This window comes from Camellia sinensis, chromosome 4 (genome assembly GCF_055761805.1).
Source record: "Camellia sinensis isolate YWXY chromosome 4, ASM5576180v1, whole genome shotgun sequence".
Taxonomy (NCBI): Eukaryota; Viridiplantae; Streptophyta; class Magnoliopsida; order Ericales; family Theaceae; genus Camellia; species Camellia sinensis.
Window position 1 is genome coordinate 165,806,960 of NC_138964.1, and position 21,810 is coordinate 165,828,769.

At 35.8% G+C, this 21,810-nt stretch overlaps 1 protein-coding gene and 1 pseudogene across 2 annotated transcripts; one reads left to right on the plus strand and one right to left on the minus strand.

Annotated features, from left to right (window-relative positions):
• Nucleotides 1-5,878: 5,878 nt before the first annotated feature.
• Nucleotides 5,879-18,838, plus strand: LOC114301837 (uncharacterized). Its single transcript, XM_028246797.2, has 3 exons — nt 5,879-6,023; nt 11,210-11,446; nt 18,613-18,838. Exons 1-3 carry the CDS (start codon nt 6,006-6,008, stop codon nt 18,658-18,660), a joined length of 303 nt encoding a protein of 100 aa, XP_028102598.1. The 5' UTR covers nt 5,879-6,005; the 3' UTR covers nt 18,661-18,838.
• LOC145823180 (uncharacterized) lies at nt 6,348-7,065 on the minus strand (annotated as a pseudogene). The gene has a single exon (XR_014365427.1). The product of XR_014365427.1 is annotated as an uncharacterized LOC145823180 (transcript).
• Nucleotides 18,839-21,810: the final 2,972 nt, after the last annotated feature.

Sequence of the window (21,810 nt, forward strand, 5' to 3'; positions counted from 1 at the left end):
AAAAAACTAAAAAATTGATTTTTTTAGCTTCTTCCCGAAGTGCCCCAGAGTATCTTTAACAGTGTATCAATTTTTTCACAAAATCTGGTTAAATTTTTTTTTTAATATCAAGTGTTCCAACAGAGGATTTTGTACATTCATCAAACGACCGATCGACCGGGTGGACGACCGGTCAGTGTAATTTTTTCTCAAATTTTTGTCTTGAGGTAGTCATTCGGGGGACAACCGGGAGAACATCCAGGAGGACATCTAGTGGTGAAAATCTAACGGCAATGAACAATGATTTAATGAAAGGCACATTGATCCTTAATTTGATAAAAGAAAAATAAAATCCTAGATATGATACGTATTTGATGAAACCGTTGAAAATATTTTGAAGCTATATTTTATTATAGTTTTGAATAACCATTGGAGATGGTCTTATTACATTATTTTTGTTATAATTTCAGGACTCTTCAGTTATATGTTAAGTACTGTTTTGTTATAATTTTTTTTATATAAAATTATTAATTAGGTGATTCCTTAAATTGGAAACAAATTTTACAATTTTTTTTCTTTTTTTTTTTTTTTTGGATTTTATCGAATAAGAAATATTGAAGGCAGTAGTAATGTTGGGACAGTGAGATTGATTCCGAATTAATCGATACAATGAGCCTGAATAATAATAATAATAATAATAATAATAATAATAATAATAATAATAAAATGTTATTTTTGCAAGTAAAATGGGATTTTATGATTTTATGTTCTCCTATGTTTACAACCTCATATTTTGTGGCTAGCAAAATAGAGGTGGAGTGGATTTGTGGTGGCTAGTCTGCTTCTCAAACTCCAGTAAATGATTCCATCCTCTCATTTGGTGCCACGTGTGATATAATTGCAAGATTGTTGCACTATCCACGCTTTCAAAGATTGAAAGAAGACAATCTGTCATCGCCATGGTATTGTTGAAACGTACACAAACTTCTCCACAACCATACGAATGGTGAAAACGAAACAAAAAGAAAATAATGGCAATTGTATGGGTGGTATTATCACATAAATGACAAATAAATTATTATTAATTATTAAAAAAAAATTATTTTAATTTTGAGTTTTTAAAAATAATTATTGGATTTTTAATTCATTTTTTGGTATTTTTTTAATATTTTAAATTTTTTTACAATGCATATAATCTAAATTTATTTAAAAAAATAAAATATTTTAAAAAATTAATAAATACCAAAAAAAATATGTAAATATACTGATTTTTTATATACGCATTAGTATTTAGTGGATTTTTTAAATATATTTTTCACAAATTTTATGTTTTTTTAAATATATTTAGATTAAACATATTTAAAAATTAAAGTATTTAAAAAATTCACTAAAAATAAAAGGGCAAATTACAGATACATCCCTAACTAAGATTTGTTTAAAATATAATTTTTTTCCTTTAGTTTTGAAAATTATATCTCGCCTCTCGAAATTTTTAATTTCATAACAAATAGTTTCTTTTATCAATAAATTAACAAATCAATTAACAATTAATGATTTAAATAATTTTATCACTGTATAGAAAAGCAACTATAAAAAAAAATTTCAATCAATTCTGTTAAATATTTTTTTTTATAATAAGGTATTTTTAATTTTTAAACCGACGAAGAACAATATATATTAAAAATAAAACTCAAGTGTTATATTTAAAATTTATCCAAAATAAAAATATAAATTCAAAATTCCAAATACGTGGGCCAACATGGGTTAACATAGCAATAAAATATAAAATAAGTTTAAATAATTAATAAGATAAAAAGGGATTTAGGGTGGCTACTATACGGGGGTGCATAGCAGCCACAGTTGTGCAGCTAAATGGACCTATTTCGAGGTCTATTCCGATAATTCGAACTGTTCATATTTTAAAATACATCAAGTAGAACATACGTGTAAAAAATCAAGTTAATTGAATATCGTTTATCCATTCATCCACTCACATTTGTATCGACAAAAATAAATAACAATTATGATTTAAAGTATTAAAATGAATATAAATGTGAGTGGATGAAAGGGTAAACGATATCCGATTAACTTGATTTTTTGCAGATATGTTCTATTTGATGTATTCTAAAATGTGAACCGTTCGGATTATCAAAATAGGCCAATTTGACTGCATAACAGTGGCTTTTGTGCACCCCCGCATATCAGCCACCCCAACTCTGAAACAAAGTCATATTCAAATCATAATCATTTTTTTTTCCTCTCACAATCATTAAAATCAACTACAAAAAAAAACAAAACAAAAAAACACACACACACGACTATCATCCTAAATATAACTTTTTTAGTCAAAATAAAATAGTTAAAAAATAAACTAAAATAGTTAAATTCTCAAATCATGTTGTTTGGGCTTGTCGATTCTTTATGAATCCCATATTGATAATCTGAAAATAGATTACTGATATTATAAATGATTATCAAGGCAAACCAAAAAAAAAAAAAAAAAAAAGATATTTTGAATTTAGATAGTATTAAGAACAGTTGTGCTACGTAACTCGAAAGAGAGATTCCTTGAATCCCCCGAATTCAAAACGGCGTCGTTTTGTCATTTTGAATTTTTTTTTTTTTTTCAATAACTGGTAGAAGGAAAATCAGAAAATAAGAAGAAAGAGTAGCAGACAAAGAGATCATCAACTACCCATCATCATCATCATCAACCACCCAACACATCATCACATCATCACAAATCGAGGCCGGGCTACGACGATCGGAGGCGGAGGCAGAGGCGGCAGTGATCGACTCTCTCTCTCTCTCTCTCTCTCTTTCTCCATTCCCTATTCCCCTCTCTTCTCTTTCTCTCTTTCTCTTTCCCTTTCTCTTATTCACTCTTCTATCTATTTCAGACGTAAGAAATGAATGAAGGGAAAAAAAAAACCTGAAACGACGTTTTGGGCAGTCGAGGGATTCAGGGGAGAGGGATTCGAGCTACGAAGGATTATTCTATTAAGAAATGGTAGAAAAATAATTTTAGTAACAATTAGGATGGGCATTTGTCGAGTCGGACCGAATTTGGGCCTGTAGACACTACATAATAAGGGATTTTATATCTGCCTAAATATGGCATCACCCTAATATCGGGCCTCTACATTTATCCAAGTCTGGTCAAAAAAATAATTATAAATCTCAAGCTCACCTATTAGACTATATGTTTAAAAAAAAATTAAAATATTTCGTAATTAAATTCAATCACAAATTAAATTTCTTAAATAAATATACTGACATCATTATAAATTGAAGAATTTTTTAAATAAATTTAGGCACACATTACCACAAATGCAAGTTTCATTAAAATAACAAAGATAAAGTATATGTCCCAAAAAATATATATATTTTAATACATTATAATTAATTAATTAATTTAATAGTGGGCCGAGTCAAGTTAAGTTGAAAGTATAAATATCAAATCTAACCCATTAATGTATCGGGATGAAAATATTAGTTTAATTCTACCTTATGAGCTAAACAACCTTTTTCACATCCTAAAAAATTAGGGTTCGGTTAGGCAAGTTGGACGGGCTAGTCATGCATGCGAGCCTGACGAAAGCTTCCTCTCAAGAGCGCTAGCCCTTGACAACAAGTCTGGATCCTCTCCAGCTCTCCTCTCAAGCTTTTCCTCCGGTCAACGGCCAGAATTTGGCCACGTCACTCCTAACCAAATCCACGGCTCAGATCAAATTAGCTAACCCAAAAAAAAAAAAAAAAATTATTCAACACAACAAAGCAAAACAGGTCTTCCTCCCATATCTTGAGCTCTGGCGACTCCATCTCCTGACATCGACAGCGGCGAATCCAAGTCGGCCGCCACCATACAACCATATCTCCACTACAACACAGCCACAGTCCATGTTTTTCTTGCGAACGGACATTGAATTATGACTCACAAATTAGACCCACAAGGCTAGTCTTAGATTAAACCCACAAGGCTAGTCTTAGATTAAACCCACAAGGCTACTCTGTAACTCCTCTCCTACACAATAACTTTTGAGAGAGGGCATTTGCGGTTTGTCTAAAAGAAGGTGTTTTTGGGATTGCTCAATTTCTATGTATTGAGAGAGAGAGAGAGAATGAACAAAACAAAGAAATTATATGAACATATATATATATATATATATGAGATGAGAAGGAATGGAGGAGGTGGATAATTGGAGGGCAAGAATTTCAAGGATTGCGCTGTTTGTTCTTTAATGAATATACGTTGCAAAATATATGTATTGTTGAGATAGATAAATAGAGGGAGAGACCCGAGAAGGAGCTGTCGATGTTCGCTGCGATGGTGCTTTGTTTGTCGATGTTCGTTCGTTCATCGAGCCGTCGCCATCGATGTTCCTTCGCCTTTGAACACAATTTTCAGGAAGCTCTGCTTTGCTTTGCTGTGTTGAATGAAATTCAATTTTTTTTTTTTTTTTTTTTTTTTTGTGTTAGTTAATCTGATCTGAGCCATAGACCCTGGTTAGGGGTGACGTGGCCAAATCTTGGCCGTTGACCAAAGAAAGGGTTAGAAAGGAGGGCTGGAGAGGATCTGAACTCCTTGATAACTACTCCTGAATAGGAGATATTTAAGTTAATGCTAGCGTGATCGTGGGAGAGACCCCAAACTCACCAAGGGCTTGGAAGGTTTAAGAGATTAAAACGAACAACCGAATGGTTAGGATACACACTTCGAGAGCTAGCACACCTCCTACCGAAATTGATTTGTTAGATTTGAACCTAACAACTTAGAATTAGCAAAGCTTTTTTTTTCTCCCTTCTTTTTTAGGATAAAATTCACAAAAAAAAAAATGCTAAAACAATGAATAAGACAAAATATCACATCAAATTAGGGGTGAGTAGTAATGTATGATGATGAACGAACGGTTGCGGATTGATTTTTTTCCAATCCACCTAATTTTGGACGAATGGAGGATTTAAGGTTCATTTGGCCGTAATCGAACCGTCAAATGGCGAGCACCCTAGTAATTTGTAAGACTTTACGTTTTCAATTTGTTTAGATATTCTGTTTGTATTTTCAATTAAAAAAAAGTTTAGATATTCTATTATTTTTTCAATTTGAAAATCCTTTTATCAAATGGCAAGGGTTGATATTTGGTATTTTTGTGTGAAAAATATAGGATTTAATTTTATCATTTTTAAAAAAAACCAAATTAAATAGTTTTTGAATAGAAAAAAGTAATGAAATAGTTTTGATAATGCATGATTTTTTTATATATATTTATTATTGGTGTTTTGACAATTTACTTGATAATCTTTTAGTTATGTTGAGTTGAATTATTATTTAAAAAAAATTGTTGAAAATTTGTTGTATTATGTTCAAAATTCGTAAAAGTTTAAACTGCTAAATCGATTGACACCCATTTGTCAATTCGCATCCGTCAATTCGATGGACAGATGTGAACTGATTTTTTTAATCCGCCCATCTGGCAGATGGATAGCAAATTAAAGGTTCTCTGGGCACAACTGAACCACGAACACCTCTATATCAAACACATAATCATTTTAATTTTTTCTCACAAACACAACATTCAACTATAAAAAAATCAAACTATCTTTCAAACACAAATATTTTAATATACTAAAATAGTCAAAAATTAAAATAATCTACTAAAATAATTCACAATATATAATTAATATTTTATTTTATTTATATTTATTTAAATTGCACATGTTGTGTGCAAATTGTTAATATACCTATGGCTTTGTTTGGGAAGAAGGGTTGAGTTGAGTTCGAAACTATTTTAGTCACAAAAAATTAAAATAAATTTTTTAATTTAATAAAACAAAATATCCCATATAACTTTTTTTTTTTTTCAAATAAGAATGTTTAACTCCAAACTAAAATACCCATAAACAAATCAAAAAGCGAACCCATTTTCCAAACCATTGTCTAAAAAATCTAAAAACTCTCCTATAGTATTTATCACCGCCAAAATTGTTAAAAATTTAATTGTAGTGGAAGTCGAAGATCTCATCGCATGGAAGACCGCAAGGAGGTAATATAAATCCTTTTCTCTCTCGCTCTCTCTGCTGATCTCCCCTGTTAATGTACACCTCCTACACCACTAAAACCTACCACTACCACTACACACCTCCACTACTCCTCACCCACTCCACCTACCACCTCCACTATACCTACTACCACCACCCACTCTACACCTACTACTCCCAAAACCTCTCTATATATAGGACTTGTAATATACAGATAAAAATATCAATATACACAACAATCTTGTAAATCAATATATCAATCAAAAATATATATCCATTTATTTTAACATGGTATCAGAGCAAGGTTAAGACCTTAATATTTCTCGCATCACTGGCGGGCGGCAACCTCGCCTTGGCCGCCCGCCGGACCTCAACCTAGTCCACTCTTTCCATCATTCACCTGAACAGGTATATTTCCACCGCCACCACCCTTGGCTTGAGCCAGCGCATTCATAAGCTGTGGATGCTGCTGGCCATTCATCATCATCATCCAAATCATCATCATCATCAACGTGAAGGGCAGTTTCATGCTGACTCCTCACCATTAAAAGCCAGTCATCATTTTCCCGTGTTCATCATTAGTGTGATGTTGTCCCCTTTGAGAAGGATCCTCCCCGAAGCCTTTCTAGTCTTCTTCTTTACATTGCCTTCCTCAGCATCATCCAAAACCAAATTCATATACTCATCAAACCCAATAATGCGGCCTTCAATCCTCGAGTCCTTTTGCTCGAAAAGCCATATCTGGATGCGAGCTTTACTTTGAAGAAACCTGAAAATGAGATTGATAGGCTGGTTCATGATCCTCTGGACTTTGGTGGTCGCCATGGCCAACTCACTCCGATCACTGCCAATAACCACCACAAGAGCAGCCGCAGAAGCACCGCGCCGCTGCCACCAGTGTGCCACCGTAATCTCCAGCTCCATCAGCCTCGAGCTGTACTTCTCCGTCACCGCTCTCCACTCCTCTGGCTTGTCTGGCCACCGCGAGAAGTCCCTTGCTCGGATCGGGTCTCCACTCCAGCGTCTTCTCATGCGGCAGATTTTTTTATGAGGAACACTTTTTAATATTTTTACATCAACCCCTCTTATCTTTCCACTTTCTTTTTATTTTTTTTTTATATTTATTCTACTCCATTTTTTTTTAAAAGCCACCGACACCTCAACTGGTTTCCACACCCCAACTTTCTTTTTTTATATTTTATTTTCTCTTTCTTTTTCTTAAAACAGAACCACAACCAGTCCCCTTCTTTTCTTATTTATTTATCATTCCCACTGCCGACACCGCCCCAACTTTCTTTTTCTTTATTTTATTTTCTCTTTCTTTTTCTTCAAACAGCACCACAACCAGTCCCCTTCTTTTCTTATTTCTTTATCATTCCCACTGCCGACACGCACATCCATAAAGAGCCATATTATACAGATTTGCACACCAAACTTTCTCTTATTTTATTCATGTCGGGCTCACCCCGATCACCATTTTACATCAAAAAAAAAAAAAAAAAAAAAAATCTTTTAAAATATTCTCCACTCCAAAACAATCATCATTCCACCACCCACTCCATACCTATTTTTTATTTTTATTCTTATTATTATTCTTCTTCTTATTAAAACAAAAAAAAAAAAAAAAAAATACCAAACACCATTGCAAACCATTTACAAATTTGCACCACCAATCATATTTTATTCATGACCGGGTCCAACCTCGATCGCAATTTTACACAAAAAAAAAAAAAAAAAAAAAAAAAACAACAACAACAACAACAAAACCAAACCACCACAAATCGCCACAGTGGGATTTCCCTTCTCTACTCTGCCGCCGGTCTCTTCTTCTTGCCTCCGTCTTGGCCAGTCCTTGACGGTGCTGCCCCTGTGTTTTCCACGCCGCCCAGCACGTTCACTCTCCCAAAGTCTTCCACTGCAGCATATGGCGGCCCTCCGAATCGGAACATCACGGTGGCCTTCCGCTTCAGCTCCTTGTTTTCTGCCCTTAGCACGCTTATCTCTGCTCGCGCATCCTTATACATGCGTTGGAGCAGAGCCAGCTGGGAGTTTAATTGCTGCACCTCATTTGTCCTACTCTGCAGCCGGTGCGACAAATTTGTGACCGCCGTCATGCTTTCCACACATGCCTTCAAAGTATACTGATTCGCCTCCACATCCGTTTGCACCGCCATTTTTTGCTCCACAGACCGCATCGGAAAGTTCAGCGGAGCAAACCCAGCGGTGTTTGGTTGAGGTTCACTGGCCACCGCACCAGTTCTCTCTCCTGTGGACTCGTTGAGATCGGGAAAGAGAGTGAGCAGCCCACGGGACGACGAAGCCATTTTCTGGGCAACAGCAACAGAGTGTTACAGCCTATCTCTCTCAGCAAAATGACCTCTCTTTCTCAGCAAAATGAAGAAGTTTTCAGAGGTTTCTCTCAGTTTTTCTGTCTCAGTTTCTGCCTCCTCCGCTTCGGTTTATAACGACCATGACACCGAGACAGCCACGCGCATCGCGCGCCTTTTGACACCGACAACCTGGCACGCCTTTTCATGGCACACCTTTTCATGACTCGGGCACGTCTTTTGATGACACGCCTTTTGATGGCACACCTTTTGAGGGCACGACTTTTGAGGGCTCGATATCTACATCCATGTATATTTTTTGGGCAGCCTATATACACCCTCATACAGTGTCTTTTACACCGGCCAGCTTTATCAATCCCTTTGTTTCAACCTCAAATAGGTTTCTATCTTCACACCTATTTGAGTTTGAGGGGGGGTTATACACAGTATCATGTATAAGTCACTCATGGCGCACTCCCTAAGTCGCCCCCTTGGTACACCACCACAACATTCTACACCGGTCCGACATGACCCCGTAAACTGTCTTCTACAACGGTCCGACATGACCCCATAAACTGTCTTCTACAACGGTCTGACACGACCACACAGTGTCTGCTACAACGGTCCGACATGACCCCGTAAACTGTCTTCTACAACGGTCCGACATGACCCCGTAAACTGTCCTGCTACATCGGTCCGACATGACCCCGTAAACTGTCTTCTACATCGGTCCGACATGACCCCATAAACTGTCTTCTACAACGGTCCGACATGACCCCGTAAACTGTCTTCTACATCAGTCTGACACGACCACACAGTGTCTGCTATAACGGTCCGACATGACCCCGTAAACTGTCTTCTACACCGGTCCGGCATGACCTCGTAAACTGTCCTGCTACAACGGTCCAACATGACCCCATAAACTGTCTTCTACAACGGTCCGACATGACCCCATAAACTGTCTTCTACATCGGTCTGACACGACCACACAGTGTCTGCTACAACGGTCCGACATGACCCCGTAAACTGTCTGCTACAACGGTCCAACATGACCCCATAAACTGTCTGCTACATCGGTCTGACACGACCATACTGTGTCTCCTATCCTGTTTTATTTTTCAGTTTATTTTTCTGTTTTGTGACTCTCTTCAAACTCAAGTTGGTTAGTTCCTATCCTCCTTGAGTTTGAGGGGGGCTGTTAATGTACACCTCCTACACCACTAAAACCTACCACTACCACTACACACCTCCACTACTCCTCACCCACTCCACCTACCACCTCCACTATACTTACTACCACCACCCACTCTACACCTACTACTCCCAAAACCTCTCTATATATAGGACTTGTAATATACAGATAAAAATATCAATATACACAACAATCTTGTAAATCAATATATCAATCAAAAATATATATCCATTTATTTTAACATCCCCCTTGTAAATAATTTATTTATAGTTTCAGTTCATACATATATATATATATACATCTGCATGTTTTTGTTTTATGTTCTTCCTCTAATTTGACTCTGTAATCGAATTTTTGAACTTCCAATTTCCATTTTTAGAGTTTCCTACAATTTTTTGCTAGTCTGGTAGTTCTGTGCTTTTAATCCTCCAATTTGTATACTTTTTTTTATTTATTTATTACTGTTTTTGATTTCCTTCAAAATAAAATTAAAATGGGTCTACAAGGTGGTTGGGAAGTTTTTATTTTTCTCTTTTGAGAAATTAATGTTGATTTGGTGAATAACACCCTCCTTGGACGACCCAAGAATTTAGCCTGGTGGATGAGGCATGCGACTTGTGGGTTTGCTTCCTCTTAAATCGTCAGGTTTAACACTTTACGCTATCAAAAACTATTGGGCACGGACTGCAAGGAATAAATATGTTTTTATTTAAGCTCTCTTAGGCCCCATTTGGGGACTTATTATTTTAGTTAAAAAGTTAAAAAGTTACATTTTTAGCCAAAAAGTCAACAATTCATATAAAAAAGTCAAAGATTCTTTTTTCTCTTTACTTTTTGCACATCTTTTCGTAATTAGCTAAAAAGTCATCCCAAACATATAAAAATTTTTTACTTACTTTTTTTAGCCAAATAACCAAAAAGTTACTAAATTAACCTGTTCCCAAACGAGAACTAATCTGATAATCTGATAGATAGATGTAAATTGGCCTAAACTACCCTACATATAATATAAAAAAACACTCCTTTGACCTTTTCTCTTAAATAGTGAATATGTCAAAGTTGTGACCTTACTTCTTTGTTTTAGTTATATATTTTAATTTTGTTGGTGGAGTGGGGGATTTGAAATTATAAGTGAATGTCATGATCAGCTTCTTTTTACCTTATCAGTTCTCTTTCCTTTTAAAATCTACACATGAAAAAAAAAAAAAATGTTGGAGTTTGACAATGCTACTAACATGATTTGAAAATTCAAACAAGAAAAAGAGATAGCTGGAAGTGAGATAATTTTGATATAATTGTTCCCCATATATGACATTTTTCATGCTCTATATTGGAACCCCCCGCCCCCCCCCCCCACCCAAAAAAAAAGGAAAGAAGGATGCAAATTCTGTTGGCCAAGAACACAGGAATTTTGAGACATGATTATCTATGTGATTGAGAGTGCATTGGATACATTTTGGATACATAGAAACATGAATTTTAGGTCTAGAGAATCCCATCCCGTGTCCTGTTACTGAGGAGGATGCATTATTATTTGTCAATTTTATCTTGTTGAAATGGTTCTTGGAAACAATGGTGTCCCTTAATGGAAATTGTATATTGGGCATTGGAAGAATCCTTTATCCTTTTGGTGTACTAAAAAAGTGACTTTATTTTATTGGATTTTGTATAGAACAACACACCATGGCTATCGGTTCCCCAGTTTGGTGACTGGGATCAAAAGGGTGTATTGCCAGACTACTCTCTGGATTTCTCAAAAATCAGAGAAATGAGGAAACAAAACAAGAGGGATGTGTCAAGAGCCAGTCTTGGAAATGAAGAAGAGCTTATCTCCTCAGCCACCACCACCACTACTACAGACACCAGCCACAGAGATCATCACCATCACCATCAAAACCACTCTCCAACTGTAATAATCCTTGACTTTCTTTCTTTCTTTTTTTGTTGTTGTTGTTGGTGGTGGTAAAGGGCTGTTCTCGATAGAATTGAATACAATAATGAACAAAGCTATACAGGTAGCCGTTGTTAGTTTATTAGGGTTTTAATACACTACATAATACATACATATGGACAGTAGTTGAAGTTGGGCATAAGAAAGAGTATTGATGAGGGTGGGGATGACAGGACTCACTAAAATAATATGATAAAGACAACTTATGTGAGTAAAATTTATCAGTTTCCATAGCATTATCATGGTAGCAAGTAGAATCTATGTGTTAGTTTCTAAATAAACTTGTATATTCAATGCTATTTAAAATATAAGAATACATTTGTTTATATATCAATCTAACCCTAGAACTGAAAAAAGGAAACAAAATTCCTAATATATACAGAGTATATAAACTACCATATATACATGAAACGTAATATTCTTGCACCCCTGCTTAGACTCAAGGGGTTTTACCAGAAAATACTAAGGCTGTGTTTGTAAAGATTTTCAAATCATAATTCTACTCACACATTCTAATATCATGTTTGGATAGAGTTTTCAAACTATATTTTCACAACAAACAGAAAACTCTGTGTCAAGCGTGATTTTCAATTTTTTTTTTTTTTGAAATTTGGCCTAACCGGACGTCCTACCGGTTGACCGGAACAGTGCAATTTTTTTTTTTTTGTTGTTGTTGCAATTGACACATGTTAATTTTTATATATTCAAAAAAAATATTTTTCGAATTTTAAAATTTTTTTATGAGATTTAGTAGAATTTTGAGTTGTGTGTTTGATTTTGAGTTAAAAGTTTTTGTATCAAACATCATATGTCACATAAAAAATTTCTCACTCAATTCAAAACTCTTTTCAAAACTCATTCACCAAACAAATTTTTCACACTCAAATCATAATTTCAAAACTCAACTCCTATTCTCAAATCATATTTAGAAACTCTACCAAACGTAACCTAAGAGTTTGCTAAGAAGAAACTAAAACCGAGCAGTGGTGTGAGTATTGGTAAAGAAGTTAGCAAATTGCAAAGCCGAAGAGACGAAAGGAAACAAGACAGAGTCAGACGGCAAATGGTGACGGACAAAGTGACAATCAATCTCAATGTGCTTTGTCCGCTCATGGAAGACAGTGTTATGGACAATCTGAAGAGCATTATGGTTGTCACAGTAGAGGGAGATCGGAGAAGATTGAGGGACACCAAAATCAGATAAGAGACAACGAAGCTAAACAATCTTAGCAATAGCATGAGCCATAGCATGGTACTCAGCTTCGGCAGTAGAGCGAGTAATAACAGTTTATTTCTTGCTTTTCCAAGAGAGTAAGGAATCACCAAGAAACATATAGAAACCAGACGTAGATTTGCGATCAGTAACATCACTAACTCAATCAGAATCAGTATAGGCCACCAAATCTAGAGAAGAAACAGAGGACAATAGTAAACCTTGAAATATAGTATCTTAGAGATAGCGAAGAATTCGAACCAATGCAACCCAATGTGTGGAGTAAGGAGCATAAACAAACTGGCTAACCACATGAACAACATAGACAAGATTAGGACGAGTAATCGTCGGATAGACTGAGTAACCCACAAGCTCGCGATATAAAGTGAGATCATCCAGAGAGACACTATCAATAGAGTTGAGCTACACATTAAACTTAATAGGTGTATCAGAAACCTTAGTATCAGTAAGACCAGCACAGTGAATGACCTCATTAGCATACTTAGCCTGAGACAGAAAATAGCCCTTTGGAGAAGAAGCAACTTTAATACCAAGAAAATACCGCAATGGACTCAGATTCTTCATTTCGAAAGTGCGGAAGAGATGCTGCTTGACTTCAGAGATAGCAAAAGAGTCAGAGCCAGTGATGATTATATTATCCATATATAGTAAGAGAGCAACAAAGCCAGCCGAGGTATGTCTCAGAAACAAAGCAGAGTCGGAAGCAAAATGATGAAACCCAAGCTCAGTAACAGCAATCTGAAAGGAATCATATGAAACACAAAGAGAATGCTTCAAACCATATAGAGCACGCCGAAGACGACAAACCTGCCCAAAAGAGTGGGAAAAGCCAAGAGGTGGACGCATATAGACCTCCTCAGTGAGATGAGCATTAAGAAAAGTATTCTTAACGTCCATTTGATAGAGAGGCCAATGTCAAATAGCAGCAACAAAAATCAAGGTACAGATAGTATCCATATTGGCAACAGGGGCAAAGGTCTCCTCATAATTAATATCATACTCCTACGAGAAACCCTTAGCAACCAGATGAGCTTTGTATAACTTGAGAGAACCATTAGAATGAGTTTTGACTTTATAGACCCATTTGTAACCAACTAGATTCTTGCCAGTAGGCAACTGGACTAACGCCCTAGTGTTAGTCTTCTGCAAGGCAAACAATTCATCCTCCATAGCTCAAACCCAATTGGAATCCTAACAGGCCTCCTTGTAAGACTGAGGTTCTAAAAAAGAATGAATAGCAAACGAAAAAGTGCGATAGGAAGCAGAAAAATATGTATTAGACTAACCCAACCTGTTTGGAGGATGACGCTCTCGAGTAGGATATCAGTGTGCAGTAGAATCAGAGTCGTCAGAAGCAGGAGGATCAACAGTAGGGGTAGAGACAACCGGTGGAGAGAGAGCTTGGCGATGAGAATAAACTAACAACGGAGGAGGAGAAAGAGTGGGCTGGGGAAAATGAGGAGAAAAATGGAGCAAATTCATGGAGTTCAATGGAGAAAGACTCAGCAAGAGGGGTGATAGGTGGAGAAAAGGGAACAAGTTCAGGGGGAATAATAGAGATGTGCTCATCAGGAGGGACCTCAGAAGGAAATGGATCAATATGAACCAAATCCTCTTTGGAAACCGAAGTAATGATAAGAGGAAGCTAAAAGTAAGGTAGACGTTCGAGAAAAGAAACATGACGGGAGACATAAAGACGACGGAAAACAGGATCGTAACACCGATAGCTTTTCTGAGTAGGACTATAACCCCAAAAGACACAGAGGATTGACCGAGCACTAAGTTTGGTCCGATCTTTGAGGGAAAGAAGGACAAAACAAGCAGACCCAAACACACGAAGGAGGGAGTAATTAAGAATTTGGGAGAACAAAGCCTCATAAGAAGACCAACCAGAAAGAAGGGGAATAGGCATACAGTTGAAAAGAAAGCAGTAGTAAGAACTGTTTTCCCCCAAAACGAAGCCGGAACTAAGGCAGAGAGAAGAAGAGACCTAGTTGTCTCAAGGAGATGACGGTGCTTATGCTCGGCTCGACTATTTTGGACAGCTGTATCTGTATAGGAAGTTTGGTGAATGGTACCCAAATTGGCCAAATATTCACAGAACTCATTTTTTAAATATTTCTTCACCCAAGTCAAATCGTAACACTTTAATTGTAGACCCAAACTAAGTAGTAATCATAAACTGAAATGTACGGTATATCTAATAGAAATCAGACTTATGAGTCATAAGATAAACCCAATTATAACGGGTGTAGTCGTCAACAAATGATACATAGTATGCAGAATTCCCTTTAGTGAGAACAGGAGAAGGGTCCCAAATATCAGTATGAACTAAAGAAAACGGTATATCAGATATAGAAGTACTTTTACGAAAAGGTAAGGCTGTTATTTTGGCAAGTTTACACCCCCGACATTCAGTAAGTTCATTAGGAGAAACTTTACCCAATATACTTGATTGAGCTAAAGACCGTAAGCGGTCAGCAGACAAATGCTGTAATCTAGAATGCCACAAGTAAAAAGGATTGGACAGAGAATCTAATTGAAAAAAGGAAAAGACAGTCGGAGAGGTTGTTATAGGCAGATGCAAGCTCTTCACCACATAGAGGTTTCCAACTCTACAGTCAGTCCCAATCTGCTGCTTGAACATTCAATCCTGCACAAAACAGATAGAAGAAGAAAAGATAATATCAAAACTGGAGGCATTAAGTTGACTGATAGATAATAAATTGACAGATAACCGAGGAACATAAAGATAGATGGAATAGAGAAAGCAAACATAGTAAATGGTAAGACAGACCTAACAGATATAACAGACATACCAGACCTATTAGCAGCATTAACAGTAATAGGAAAGGGAGGGGGAGTGCAATTTTGAAGTAAGAAAAGATGGGGAGTCATATGATGAGAGGCACCAGAGTAAAAAATCCACACAGACAAAAAGATACCTGAAGAAGATCCAAGCAAACCTAAATGAAGAGAGGAAACAATAGAGGTAGACGGGGATAGCTGGGAGGTAGACAATATATGCTAAAGCTAACTAATCTGAGCACTCAAGGAAGCCAAGTCAGGATCAGGAGCTGGAGAAGATGTAGTAGAACCGGCGAGAGGCCAAATGGTACTTAGAGGAGGGGTGCAGAACTGGATCGAAAATTGCTGAGAAGACGAGGCAGACACAGACGAAGCAGACAAACATCTCTTTTTGGGACAATGATACTTCCAATGGCTTTTCTGATGGCAGAAAGCATACTTATTTGATGCCAACGGCCTATTTTTAGGCCTAGTAATCTTAGCATTGAACATTGGTATGAACTAGAGACAAAGAAGAGGACTAATGGGGCAAAGGATAATACCTAGAAAACTTCGGGGGGTTTTAGTGTAACAAACTAGGAATAGGATGTTAAATGTAATACCTAAGCAACGTCTGAGAACAGTACTAAGAACTATCGAACAAATCGAGAACCACAGACAGAAGGAGACTAAAGCTGAGAGAGACAGGACCAGAATCCAAAGTCGAAGTCAAAATCGAGTAAACCAGAGACAGACACCTCTTCGATCATCGAAGTCTAGGTAGAGAGGGAGATGGTCCTTGCAAACTGAAGCGAAAGAGAACCGGATAGGTCGATTGCGACGATGGTGAAATCAAAACTCAGATGAGTCAAACCTTAAGGAACTGAGAGGATAAGGACCAAATGTGTCATCACTATAACTAATCACAAACTAGAAAACCAGAGGGCACAAAGCAGAGGCAGAATCGAACTCAGATGAGTCATGCGGCAGAGGTAGTTAGTCGCGAATGGTTCGCAAGATAGAGGTTGAGTGTCGCAAACAAGAGGGAACCACGAACGAAGCTTGTAGTCGAACTAGAAAAACACAGAAGGAGAAGAAGTTGTTGACTTCTAGGGTTTTGGCTCAGAGACGGCTCTGATACCATGTAAATTTCTGAATAAACTTGTATATTCAATGCTATTTAATATATAAGAATACATTGGTTTATATATCAATCTAACCCTACTGAAAAAAGGTAACAAAATCCCTAATATATACAGAATATATAAACTACCATATATACATGAAACGTAATACTCTCACACTATGATGATGAAATCTAGTCAACTTGTTGAAGCAACAGAAGTCTGGAACTCAAGTTGTTTGGCTGACTGATTTTTGAGATTTTTTTTTTTTTTTTTTTTTATAGTGAATTTTGTTGGTCCAAAGAGTTAAAATAGAAAAAAGTAATCCCCATTTGAGTGAATGTATCATGGCTCTATCTATTCATCTTCTTCAAAAATTAGAGTTCTGCATCTCTCTGGGGCTGGGTGAACAAATAGGCATAGGGAAGATGGAGAAGGGGGCTACGAGCCCTCTTCCATTGTTCCCAGACCACCCATCCCTTCTTTCCCCTCTGCCCAGCCTGGTGATGTCTGATGAGATCAGATTTCTCGAAGTGATTGGAAGAGTTACAAATTTTGTGCATTGAGGCTTTTATATATTTGCTGATGGCAGTATAGATTAAATTTATTTTAGAAAGTACAATTTGGGCATTAAGTAGAATATTACAATTTCTTTGTCACTAAGCAGGCTTAATCATGCCTTATCATGAATTAACTGTTTAATTCATGATAAATATTCATTCCAGAGGAACACAGTGAACTATTTATTAATCTTTTGGGTGGGATTACCTATCATTAAACATCCACCATCCTGGAAATGGGTTCCCAAATTAATGCACCTACCAAATTGTGTATGAGACTTGTCTAAGAATCTGAGAGACTTGGAACCCTTGAATATGCTGAATCTGCAGATAATGTTCTCATATGATTTGTATTAGGGAAAGATGGTGTGTAGGCGCTTTATAAGCATAGGATATGACCAACTTTGTAATGGCAAGCTTGGTAACAAGTTGCATGATGGTGATGTGTGCTCAAAGGAGGAGGCATAGTGTTGTATTTAGATACAACTAATTGGCAGGAGCGGACCCAAGATTCAAACAATTAGGTAGGTCAGTCAGGTGGATGGTGGGTTGGGCCAGGTTTGTTTAAAATATTATTTATTTATTTTAGGCTAATTGGCCAATAAATATAAGTGATTGTCTCAATTTAGACATCCTGCCCCTTTCTTATAACCTGATATATTTATTTGAATTTGCTCATTTGTGCTTTAAACTCATAGCGAGAGTAGACCTTATATGAATGTGGGATTTTCAAGTTTTCGGAGGGGCCTCCTGAAACCCCCTCCCTCTGTGCTTTTCATAATTAGGATGATCCTAGTTTCACGTAGGCCAAAAGCACAAGTGGTGCAAATGGAATGAATGTTATAAACCATGTAATATTGGTGACTGGTGGAAAACACTCAAATCATTTCTCTCATTATTTTCTGGTTCTGCACTGGGGTTAGGATTTTCATTTGGAGGAGGGGGGAAACAAAATACTTGATTCTTTGGTCCATTGGGGTGAAGTAGTTTATTTATTTTATTCAATTTTGTCCATATGAAACAACACAGTTATTGGGTATCTGACTGTTGTCCAAAAGAAAATAAAAATATGTATAAATGAAGAACTTCTCTAAAACATGTAATTGGCTAATACAACGTAAGACGAATATGCAAGTTATTTCATGGTTTGAATTTGAATATACAATATTCGGTCTCATTTTAAAAAAATTATTAGAAAGTTTGGAACATGAGAAGATCTTTTAGGAAAGAGATTTAATGAGTAATTAAAATAACAGATAATTTTTTGTTTGATATCTTTTTTATACCCCTTTAGCTCTCTATGTAGTTTTGTCTGATTAAATTCTGAACCATCAGTAGTCCTTTTGCTTTTTTGTTTTTTTTGGAATAATCTGGTTTTGAGTTTTGACTAGATGATGCTTTGATGATTTTCTATGACAGGCAAAGAGGGGCATTCTCAGCTACTTTAACTGTTGTGTGAAAGCCTGAGGTTTCCTGGATCAATATGACACATTTTCTTTCTTATGTAATGGATCGATCATGCATCGTGAAACTACTGATAGATAAGGAACGGTGATGCTTTTGCGAATCCGATTAGATTCTCTTTTTTCTCTTCCATCTGAACAGTTTATGGGCATGTTGGTTAGCGACTTCTGGAATTTCTTCATGGTGTTTTAGGTTGTGTTTGGTTGAGGGATTTGAAGAGGAATTTGGAAAGGGAAATGGAAAAGGTAGGTGAAATATGAATAAAACATGCCTAAATTTCACATAATTTCACACATCTTTTCCATTTCCTTTTCCAAATCCCTCCCCAAATCCTCCAACCAAACACACCTTTAAGCTGCTGATATGAAGAAATTTAATCAGTGAAACATTAGGTAAAACTAATTAGAAATTTAAAGGAAGTTCACAAAATCCGAGATAATTTTAGAAACAAGAAAAAGCAATTTGGACTCGGATCGCCTTTAGAGCGTCTCTATTGGTGTAGCAATTTTTATGCTATTTTATTGGAATAATGTAATATACACTAATTAGTGTACACGTTAGTGTATCAATAGATGATGTGATATAATTTTAAAGGTTTTGAGTATTTATAATTTGTATAATAAATAGAGTCATTAATGATATATTATAACACTAGTTAGTATACTAGTGTGTACACTAATTGATGCATGTAGCATCACCGATTTTATTGTAGCACAACACCAAACAGAAATGCATTGTATATAAATTTACTACTAAATTATCTCATCGTGTGTAATAATTAATGTGCTAATAGGAAAATGCTATAGGTTTTAAATTTTTAACTAGACAAATGTCTAAATGTTTTACATGAGTGTGGAGTTTACAAAATTGCAGATTCCACACCTATGTGAGACATTTGGTCATTTATTTGGTAGAAAATTTGATATCCCTAACATTATCTACTAAAATAACCTAAGTATAGTATTCGTTTGTGCTATTTTTTTGGGGGTGAAATATTAATAAATTTCAAAATGTGATCTTATGAACTATTTAGTCCTTTTTTTTCTTATAAACTCAAAAATTTCAATAAAATAGAAATTACACAAAATGGTAATCACTTGGTTTAATTTTTTAGAATAAAAGTGAATTTTTCCAAATATAAAATTATATATTTAGGAAATTCGTACTATAGGGCCCCGTTTGTTTTGGGTTATAGCAAGGGGATTAGGATTACTAGTACCTTGGGATTAGTATATGGGGTGTTTGTTTTGAGAGATAGCCTTGAGACTATTAATACCTTAGGACTAACTAATACCTTGGTATTATTAATACCTTGTTTGTTTTGAGAGATAGGGAGGGTATTACTAATACCTTGGTATTACTAATACCCTTGGGGAGGGGATTCATAGTGAGGAGGTAGAGATGGTATTAGAAAAATAGTGAGGGGATTAGAAATTTTTTTATTTTTTTTATTTTTTATATATTGGAATTTTTTTTTAAAATATAATTTTTAATTTTTTATATTTTTTTATTTGTTTTATTATTTTATATAAAAATAATTTAACAATTCCTCACTACTAATCCCCTCACTATCAATCCCCTCACTACTAATCCCCTCACTATCAATCCCCTCACTAACAATTCCCTCATTATTAATCCCCTCACTATCAATCCCCTCCATTCTATCTCTGAAAACAAACGACCCTCACTAACAATCCCCTCACTATTAATCCCCTCACTATCAATCCCCTCCATTCCATTTCTGGAAACAAACGGGGCCTAGAAGGTTTGAATTTTTTCTCATTTTAGAGCAAATGTCACATTATGAACAAAAACGTAATACTCTAATGAAACACATTAAAAAACTTCTTTATGTACTTTTCTCAAATGCAACACTCAAAAAAAATAAATTTAGTGTTATTTTTCCAAACGTAACACTCCAATGTAACATACAAAAAAAAAATTTAGTGTATTTTTTTCAAATGTAACACTCCAATGTAACACACACAAAAAATTCATTGGTGTAGTTTTTTCAAACGTAACCTTTTAGTCAATGTAATCCCAAACGTAATATTTCAATGTAATACACAAAAATACTAAAAAAATCATTAATGTACTTCTTCAAACGTAATACTCACAGTTTGAAATACATTTGTCCAAAACTTACTAAAGAAATTTTTGTACTCTTATTGGAATTATTTGAAGAATCTTATATCATTTTGGAATGGTTTGAAGAATCCCATATTCTTTTTTTTTAGTGTTACGTTTGGAAAAAGTACACTAACTTTTTTTTGTGTATGTTACATTGAAGTATTACACTAAGGAGTTTTTTTGGACTGTTATATTGGAGTGTAACTGTTAGTAACAATTATGTTAGGGCTAGGTTGACAACAACTAAGCAGTAACTCAAACTACACAATTTAAATAGAAGCAATCAAGCAACTGCGGCTCTAGTTTGAATACCTCAAAAGAATGATGACTTTTTGGATCAATTGATGACAACAAAGCAAACAAGGGAGAAAACCAACTTTCTTTATCAACAGATGGTAACAAGATAGATTAAATAAAAGAAAACAACTTCAAATTGTTGTATTAACAAATGGTAACAAGGTAGATTAAATAAATAGAAGCAATTTCATACTGAAATCACCTATATTCATTTAACAAGTACGAATTACAGTGAAAGAAACTATTCCTAGGTTACAATTTAAACTACTCCTAAGTCTAAAAGCTAAGTTGTTATGTTGTTGTTGATGTCCTTTATTTTCTGTGAATTCCTGGCCTTTATACCTCTTCTCTTCCATGACCCCATGATCTCCCCAATCCATAACTGCTGTTGTGTAACTGCCACAACTGCACCCCCACTTCCCTAACTTCAAAATGTATCAAGCCTTCAATTTTACCTGTCAATCTTCATTTCCCTTAAGTTAACACGTACCCCTAAATCCTTTTGACCTTTGATAGAGAGACACTTGCATTTTGCTTCATGCCTCCTCTTGAAAGGTTGCCCGCTAGCTCCATGACTGCTGCCAATAACTGCTTCATCACTTCTAGTCGACTCACATGCACAAACCCACTTTCAACTGTTGTTCTTGATCCTCTAATGCTGGACATTCCCTCTAAATTTGGCCACGTGTCTTCCACTAATTGAACCACCTGTCAACAGGACTTGGC

Bases quoted from the DNA above. Each gene is read 5' to 3' on its own strand.
- LOC114301837 (XM_028246797.2), top strand. The intron at 11,447-18,612 runs GTAATAATCCTT...TTTCTATGACAG, and splicing joins ATCAAAACCACTCTCCAACT to GCAAAGAGGGGCATTCTCAG.